The sequence below is a fragment of the Merops nubicus genome, unplaced genomic scaffold, assembly GCF_000691845.1.
Source record: "Merops nubicus isolate BGI_N331 unplaced genomic scaffold, ASM69184v1 Scaffold22120, whole genome shotgun sequence".
Classification (NCBI taxonomy): Eukaryota; Metazoa; Chordata; class Aves; order Coraciiformes; family Meropidae; genus Merops; species Merops nubicus.
Window position 1 is genome coordinate 1 of NW_008583805.1, and position 9,522 is coordinate 9,522.

The 9,522-nt window shown below is 41.2% G+C and overlaps 1 protein-coding gene across 1 annotated transcript; it reads right to left on the reverse strand.

The window, feature by feature from the left end:
• Positions 1-14: 14 nt before the first annotated feature.
• Positions 15-7,663, reverse strand: LOC103774945 (signal transducer and activator of transcription 1-alpha/beta-like; the record flags this gene model as incomplete). Its single annotated transcript, XM_008942386.1, has 12 exons — positions 15-113; positions 617-700; positions 1,195-1,236; positions 2,061-2,154; positions 2,239-2,268; positions 3,221-3,280; positions 3,711-3,803; positions 4,675-4,833; positions 5,102-5,253; positions 5,837-5,928; positions 6,755-6,833; positions 7,568-7,663. Coding segments are annotated over 12 exons (1,080 nt in total), but the record flags the coding sequence as incomplete, so codon positions are not given.
• Between the last annotated feature and the right edge of the window lie 1,859 nt (positions 7,664-9,522).

Sequence of the window (9,522 nt, forward strand, 5' to 3'; positions counted from 1 at the left end):
TTTTTTGCAAATACCTTGGGATCAGTGGACAGCATGTTGAACCACAAGATAGAAGCCCATCCACTTGGAAGCTGGCTCACGTTTGAGATCACAACAATGGGAAGGGATGTGGTCTGAAAGAGATGCATCAGGAGACATGTCAGGCTATGCTGTACTGCTGCTGCAGTCCTCTGGATGAGCCACAAACCCACTCTAACTCCCTGCTGGCCCAGTCTTAACTTTTTCACTTGAAGTTTATATGCAGAGGAGAAAATGTCAGTATGAAGTAGTTCTAGAAAGACTTCAGTGATTTTTATCTGATAAAGACTTTCATTTAGTGTCAGTTATGACAGCACTGATAGTAGTGTTTGTAGCATGTTGCTTCTGAAATAACTGGAAACTGATACCTGGAGAGCTTAAAACACATGGTTGGTTATTCAGCATTTTCCAAAACACATCTTGCTTACCCAGAGATCTGACAGTGTTCTCACTGTACATGTCTATACAGAGCTGTTGGGAAGTGTCACTCATGTACTTTGAAATCACTGAAAGTTCAGGATACCCCAATACTTCAAAAGTTTAGATAGCATGAGTGACATAGAGGAATTTAAGTCCATCTGTTTCATCTAAGACATACCTCTAGGTCTATTACCAAGCCAGGCTGGCACAGCTGTGTCTCGAAGCTCAGAGAGTGAAGTTCTTCTGTTACAATGAGAGGACCCTTTAAAAAAAAAAACACACAAAGAAAATCTTTCAGTGACTCACAACTGGGGGGAAGGCACAGGGAATTATCATAGGGGGAAAACCTCTTCTGCCCAAGTTTACTTGCTCTAGACCTCAGAAACAGCTCTAAGTCAAGTGACAATACCAACTTCCTAAAGCTGCCTGTTAGCGTGGGTACCCTCTAGGCAATGGGTTTTTTTGGGGTGTTTTTTTTTTTTTGGCTCCTACCTAATGCCATAGAAAATTCTGTCCTTGACAGGAAGTCCCATTAAAGCTAGATCCCAGAGAGAGAGAGAGTCCAGAGGGACACCTCTCTGGCAGCTGTCATTTGTAGACACCTCCTAAAAAGGTAATTTCCTAGAAACACTGAACTCCTGTTGACCTGTCACCTTGTGTGTTTCTTTATGGGGCTGAGCAGAGCATTGTCTTAAATGCCTGAATGCCTTTTCCACATTATGCAAAAGCTTTGCAGACAAGGTCAGTGCTACTTACCTCATTTGTTCTGTTTCCTGCATTTTTCTGTTCTTTCAATTGCTGCAAAAGAACAAAAAAAAAATCCGTGTCACTTCTCATCTACAAATGAAAGTGGTAGAGGATGGACTTGCTGGACTAGTGTCTGATTTGAGTTGGTTCTAAGCTGTGGAAGTTGAAGGATGAAACTGGAGGTAACTGGTACTCTTTCATACAAAAAAGTTTTGTTACGATGGCTTATGCCAGAGGCCTTGCAAGAAATGAGGAAGGACCAGATGAAATGCTGATTTCTCACAGTACCCCTCAGAACTGGGCAACTGACTCCAGACAGTGTCTGTCCTGGACAGTGAAGGGAGATTTCCATGTTCACTGGTTCAGGACCTGTGTCTCTCCTTTCCTGCTGTAATGATGGAACCAATATGGCATTTCACAATCTGCAGATCAAAAGTGTTGTGTAGTCTGCTGAAGGTGCTGAATTTCTTTTAGCTGCCCAATCCTAGACAACTTTAATCTTCCAGACTCAAAGTTCTTTTAAACTACTCCATGCTTTCCTACCAATGGACCTTCCTCTGAGAGGCCCCAAACAGCATTTCTAGGCTGCTTTTGCTTCCTCTTCCAAAGATCTCATTGCAATATAAAGTGTATGGCAGCAGATAATACTGTTTGCATTTCTGGCCCTATTTCAGTGACAAAAGCAATAGCATTTCAGTTGAAAGGGGCTAAAGACTTCAAAAAAGGCAGAATGAAGAAAGTGAGAGGATCACAGTTCCTCTTACACAAAAGTACACAATGACTTCAATAACAAATGCAATGTCTCCTTCCTACCACACCCTCTACTCACAAAATTAAATGGATGTGTCAATAGAAGAAAAAAAACCAAACCCTACCAAGTGCCTGAATTCTGCTGCTAGACTTCCATTAGTAGATTCTTCCATGTTCATTACTTTTGTGTTTGTTCCCAAAATATTAAATTTCCTGAACCTTCACAAAGAGAGAGGAAAGAACTAAGTCTTACATTCATTGAAAGAACTCAACATTAATATATCAAACTGTGATGCCACATACCCTTTGACTGAGTTCTTCTCACTTATATCCCTGTCAAAAAAAAAGACAAATATTTTAAAGATTCTGTCACAGACAGAAAATGTGCATGTTTTGTTTAGTAGCTTCTGCAAAATCTTGGGTAAGAGAGGAGGCAATTGCTTCAAGCAGTCAAATTGTGCTACACAAGCCTGTCTTTTACTGAGGTTTAAATTTTGCTATGGGGGCTTTTTAATCCAAGTCTTTTATTACAAAGGTTTTAATTCTTGCTCTGAGAAAAAATTACCTAGTCCTGTCATTCTAAATCTGCTTTCAAAATATACAATTTGTTGAATAAACTACTGTATCACTTGGATCTGTCTTCCCACAATTTGGGATTTTACTGAGTTGCATTGTCTCTGGTGCACTTTCCAAAGCATCAGAACCCAGATCCATGTAAGAATTTTTTTTTCCTTTTTCCTCATTCTATTCAAGTTTTTGGATCCCAGAGCTGTTCCAAGTGAACAGAATAGCCCCTAAAGAGTTGAAGGGGAAGACAAAACCCCACATGCTTTCTTAAAGGCACAGCCACTATCATTATTGTAGAGAGCCTGTTGCATTTCTTTCCCTGCCCTTTAAGTGCTAAATTCCTCTGAACTGTACTGCTTATAAAAGAAAAAACTGACCTTGCTTACAAAAGACTGGTCAGTTTGTTTAGGTTACTGTGTTTTTTTTTCACTAATTCAGGAATATATTATATGTTAAAGGTAGACTTTTTATACCTGTAATTCAAAGAGAGCTTTAGGATAGCTAGATTCCTCACTAGAGGCTACCCAAAAAAAAGGCATGACTAGAGAAATTTACAGCAAGGGCATAGGGAAGAAGAAAGGCAGATGTACCTGCTGCCACAAAGAGCCAGCCTGCTCCTGGCCAACTCAACACTTTAAAATCTGACTGCCTTTTGAGTTTCTGAATGCAGGGACTGCTTACCATTGACATACACAGAGATGATAAAAATGCAACATACTTATCAAAAAAAACTTTGACTTTCAAGTTGTAGTTCAGTTCCTGCAATTTCACCAGCAATCTGGAAAGAGAAAAATTTTCTTTTAAATGGCTGCAATTGCAAAAGACAGGTTCTCTTCTACCACATGGTTTATCACAGATATATTTAAGCTGCACAACACAGGGCCACATGCAGGCTCCAAGTGTGCACGACACAAGACAGCATTTAGAGACAGCCAGATGGGCAACTGAGTTATTGTTTTCCATGACAAAGTGGTCTGCATGTGTCTCTGCTGCTTGGTTGTTTCTTCTACACTTAATACCCCTCATTTCTGGTAAAAGGTGAATGAGTGTTGAACTCTGCTAGAAGATGTCCCCCTCCCATGTGGCACTTTCCTCCTCCTGGCCTTAGCACTTGGGCTGCAGTGCAAGATGTGCAATCCTCTCAGCTGTAGGAAGCCAATGACAGCAAAGGCTTATCACAAAACAAGGGGTAAAGGGGAAAATCATACCTCAGCTTTACAGTAAACTGTACTCCAGTCTTCAGGACTAATGGTCTCTGAGGATGTGTTGGCATGCAAGGCTGTCTCTCTACCACAAAGGAGCTATGGAAAGAACAGATTAAAGGCACTTCTGATTTATCATTCTGTTTCATTCTACACAGAGGTCTGTTGGTATCTTTCGTATGTGTCAATGGGGCAAGAAACACTGCAAGTGATTTCCTAAGGGTTGGCTTTTCCTAACTACATTAACGGCTGGAGGGAGACTGCTGCCTTGTCATTCTCTGAAATCACACAGCATGTAAACACTGTGATGGAACTACCATAACCCAAGTGAGGGGTGCTGCTTGGTTTGCCATTTCCTGCACTTCCTAAATTCTTACAGTGACATTACTATGTAACAACACATGCCCAAGAGCTAGATAAGCTATCTGGGGATTTGATGAGGACTAGTGACCCCTACAAAGCTAACTCATGAGTCTAACTTGTTCTGGTACGCCCCAGACTGTTGTCATCTAGGGCACCTGTTGTGTGGCACTGTGCTGTGTAGACATAAATCCTGAAGTATTTCTACTGTTATCAGGTCCTAGGCAGCATGGAGACTTTTCCTTCCTGCAAAGTAACAGAAGAGCAGCTGTATTTCTCCAGCTCTTTCTCACTGCCTTAGCTCTGCTGAAAAGCAGTGCCTGTGTTTTCCAGTTGAAGATTAGTGGTCAAAGTTTCTGAACAGGACCTTGGAAACCTGGGTTCTAGCCTCCCACAGCAGGGTGTTACCTATTGTACTGTATCTAAGCCCCTGCTCTTACCTCCTAGATTCAAGTCCTCTGCAGCACATTTTTTTTTGTCAGTATTTGTGACAAACTTGGGAAAGCCTCAGAAAATACAGTTAGCATGCAGGAAGTACTGAGGGAGCAGAAGGGAAGGTGCTCTCCATCCATTTATTCACACAAACACAGAGACCCTTCTTGTCTGTTACCTCTGGATGAGCTGTTTGAAAAGACTGTATGTTCGGTCCTGCAGAACTTGTTTATTTTTTGTGATGGGATCAGAGTCGTAGGTGAACTTCTGCTCCAGCTCCTCAAGCTTTTTCAGCTGCTGACGAACCTGCTGTAGACTTTCAGCAACAATGGTGAACCTACAATTACACCATCTGATTACTTTTAGCATGTTGTTGTATTGTACCAATGCTGAGACAGCAGCCAGGTGACTGTCCCTAAGGACTAGGCACTGCACAGAGAACACTTGTTGCTCGTTGGCAATGTGGTGAGGTAATAAAATGAATGAAATGTAGGTATGCTGTGACAGAATGAAAACACACAATATAAACCATCAGTGTATTGCACAGATCTGGTGTTTCTTTGTAACACTTCCCTGTCCAATACAGTCCTTGGCTAAAGACTTACCAGTTCTGTAGCTGGTCAAGACAGGCGTTGGGTGGGCCACCAATGCATGCAGTCTGTTGTCTGTGTTTCCACTCCACCAGCTCCTCATTAATAAGAGCACTCTGGGTGTGCTCTGTGGCATGCAGCAGCTGCACTATCTTGTTTACCACTTCCTGTAGAGAATGTTAAATTACTGTTTATGAAAAAATATTTGATACAGGAAAACTAAGTACTGTTAATGCAATCTGTCTTGTAAAACCCTGCAAGGACCTCACAGTAATAGTTTCTGTCAACAGAGGATGTTTTCTAAAAAGCCTGCTTCTTTTTAGCTAGAAACAATGCACACTCAGCATCACTAAACTGTGCAAAGCCAGTGTCTCACATCCATGTACATCCCAAGTGTGTATCTGGGATCACTCCCAGATTTGTGCACTGCAACAAGAGTGAGCATGTTTAACTCTAATAAAGCTGCCCATTTTTAAATTGGATTTTCCTCAAGGACATGACTATTGATATGACACTTTTCCCTCTCACTGCTCTTCTAGTTTTGCCTGACAGTTTGATAAGGGTTGCTAGAAGAGAAACTTAATTGCTTTCAGAGATTCTAGATTTTCAGTCAGGATGGAAAGAACTAAACCTCAGTTCAACTGATAGTAGTAGAAAAGTTTTCTTGTCATTGGGTTGACATAAATTAGATAAAACAAATGTGTTTGCAATGAAGTGCTGTTGCCTTCAGAAAGAAAACTAGAGTGTTACCTTTCTCTTGAGGTCAAGTGATAAGTACATCTTGTTGAGATTCATCTGTTCTTTCTTATATTCCTCCTGTGACATACCATTGGACTCATGCTCTGTAAAATAAGTCCAAACTGTGAAGGTGAGGCAGAAGGAGTGCAACAGGTCATGACCTTGTAAGAACAGGGAAGTATGAGAAGGGGAAACACTGTGGGGACGAAGGGACCCGCCTGAATAATATCAAGTATATCTTTAATGCTTAAGGGAGGAAATACTTACTGCCTCCTAGATTTTAATTTTTTTTTATTTTTCCTTTACCCTTCTGAAAGGACAGAGTCTATGCTTAAAGCACTAATGTACTGAAAAGCCCCTATCTCAGTGAAGCAACTGAGATGTGAGTGTGCTTGTCTTTTCAGAGCACAAATCTGATTTAAAATTGTTATTATACTGTGTAAAGATGCACACTGAGCAATTTGTTCTCGTGCTGACTTTCAACATGAATCATTCTTATTACTTAACCTGGCAGAGGAAGTTAGCTGTTGGCTCAAGGGAGGATGTTTACAGCCTCCTGAGGGTAGTCGAGGCTGATGGATCCAACACAGCCCTAGCTACTACCTCTGCTGCCTGCTGACTTTGTTAGAGGTTCCTTCTGCCTCAGGGAAACATTATATATAGTTTGCTGTATCTAGTAGAAAAAGGATGTGAAGGACAAAGGAACACTGCATGGAAAAGAAAAGAGGCTCTCTTTCTTCTTGTAAAAACAGGCAGATGCAGAAAATGCATTTTCAACAATTTGGGTTTCAGCATAAAGCAGAATAAATAAAGGAAGGACATCACCAGTAAATTTGGCTGCATCCTGTTAGGTTTAGTTTCCTGACATAAGACAGCAGTTTAACCTTACAAACTGTATGCAATAAGGTATGTCCTTGATAAATCACTCACCTCTATTCTGCATGGTTTTGCATTTGAAGTCATACTCATCTTGCATATCCTCTAATGTCTTGATGTCTTGCTCCACATCCTAGATAGCACAAATTAAAGTGGTCACAATCATTCCAAACTTTTGTGTAATGCAAGACTACCTCTGATGAGGAACTGCCTGGCACCAGCCATTTACAGAGATGAAGTCCAGTTTTACAGCAATGCTTTCTCCTCAAACACCCTAACAAGAATGATAAGCCTAAACTTCACCTTCTATTCACCCTCCCTCTCTTCTCAACTAAATAAAACTTGATAATTATAAAATATGGAAAAGCCCTCACTGTCTAGCTGTATAACTTCACAGAATTTAGGAGAACCTAGGCTACAGTGGAAAAACTTCAAACAGCACACAGCATTTTAAACAAACTTTCAAATTCATAGGCAGTGGCTGGAGAAAAGCCTTCTGTCATGACAGTATGTTAAGACAAACATCTATATGTTACCTAAAAATCTAGTTAACAAAATGGTCATTATATGACTTCTGAAGAGCTTTCCCTTGGTTGCTAATATTTCAGATGAGTAAAATGGTTTTGTTGCTAAAACTTAAGCAGAAGAAGCTTTATTTTGCTAAACCAGTAAAATCCCAATTTGTACTGTAGTGGTACTGAGAGATAATAACTTTCTATTTTCAGTCAGTCACTGGTGATAGAGTCGAAAACCAAACCACTACCTTATTTTCACTTTTCATTTTAGAAGAGCTTATTTTATGTATTGAAAGCTTTTCAACATGTTTGAATCAACAAACACCACTTGAAATAGTTATACCATACTTACTGTAACGCTGTTTTTTACAGCCTTAACTTTGGCATCGAGCTCCTTCTGCTTGTCCAGCATCCCAATCATAGTGTTCTGGATACTCCCCACTTCCATCTGAGGGAGGCAAGCAGAACCACCACTGAAGTCAAACCCAGTGACCCATGACAGCAAATTCTCTTTTCATTAATGTCAGTTAGTGGCTTTTGTTGACAAACAGCCCGATGAAGCATGGCTTGTTCTGGTAAATCATCCTAAAAATGCCAGATTGAGTTCAGGTGAACTTGCAAGAAATAAGGGAGGACTAAAGATGCCTTTTGTGAGGTGATGCTGCATCTTTTTCATCATAGCAATGTAAAGCTATAAACACAAACTGTGTTCTCTGCACAATTCTATCCCTTTGTTTGCTTCTCTTCTAAATGTATTTAAAAAACAAAACAAAACAAACAATAAAAAAACAACCCCCAAAACAAACCAATCCTGAAGGCTTGATGACATCTATGTCAAGTGCTACATAGATATCAGAGGCAGTGTGGCCAGCAGGCCAAGGGAGGTGATTGTCTCCCTGTATTCAGCACTTGTGAGCCTGCACCTCAAATCCTCCGTTCAGTTTTGGGTACCTTGCTACAAGAAAAATGCTGAGGTGCTGGAGCATGTCCAAAGATGGGCAACAAAGCTGGTGGGGGTCTAGAGAACAAGCCTTATGAGGAGCAGCTGAGGGAACTGGGGTTGTTTAGCTTGGAGAAAAGGAGGCTCAGGGGCAAACTCCTCACTCACTACAACTACCCAAAAGGAGGTTGTAGCGAGGTGGGGGTTGGTCTCTTCTCCCAAGTCACAAGTGATAGGACAAGAGGAAATACCCAAAGTGTACTGGGGGAGATTTAGATTGGATGCTAGGAAAAATTTCTTCACCAAAAGGATTGTCAAGAACTCGAACAGGCTGCCCAGGAAAGTGCTTGAGTCACTGGAGGTATTTAGAGGATGTGTAGATGAGGTGCTTAAGGACAGGGTTTAGTGGTGGACTGGGTAATTTTGGGTTAATGGTTGGACTCAATGATCTTAAAGGTCTTTTCTAACCAGCACGATTCTATGACAAAAGGACAAGAGAGAACTGTGTACAGGCAAATGGAGTAACCTGGTATGCAATTTCTTTCTTACAGGGCATTCAAGCACATCTTAGATCTCTGTACAGTTTCTCTGAAAGCCATCCTCAGTCTCATTCAGGAAGCTTACTGCATGACATGATTTGGGGGCAGCTGTGGGAGTTTGAAAGACCAGCTTGTTGTTCCATGTCTGAATAGTAGGACTGGTGCTGGAAACTTGCTGTTTCCCAGTGCAGGACAGTCAGGTATAATTTAGTGCTCCGATTAATGTTTAAACTTAAGCCAAGGTCTTACAAAGCATTTAGTTTGGTAAAATGGCAAAGGTCCCCCTTCCTGGATTTAAGCCAGAGCTGCAAGGCAATCTAAGCATACTCTAACATTTGGGACTCTCCTTTGGTTTGTATAATTGTGCTTGCTCTTTGTTTTACCCCCCTCAGTTTTGGGAAGTGGGAACGTTTACCAGAAAGCAGAGGTAGGGCAAGATGATGTACCTAGTTCCAACAGGTAAATATAGGACTTATTTCCCTTTTTGATGCCCCAAATATACTGCAGGCTAGGAAGGCAGTTGTGAGTGCTTTATCTCAAATGCCAGAACAGAAACTGAACAGCTGTGCTGCAGCTGCAAGGGCTCTGTCAGAGCCATGTTTTCAGTGGAGCTGTTCTGGAGCCAGTTGCATTAGGCCCCTTCTTGAAAGCCCATGTCTGAGTGTTCTTCCCAGTCCACCCACATGCATCCAAAAACTTGCCCTAAAGGGAAGTGTTTCATTATCAGAACTTAACATGCTTGGTCAGTAATCACTTTATTACCACACAAGTGGATTACACCGAGCTCTACAGTCCACATACCTTTGCCAACTGCAGGGTTTTTTTTTT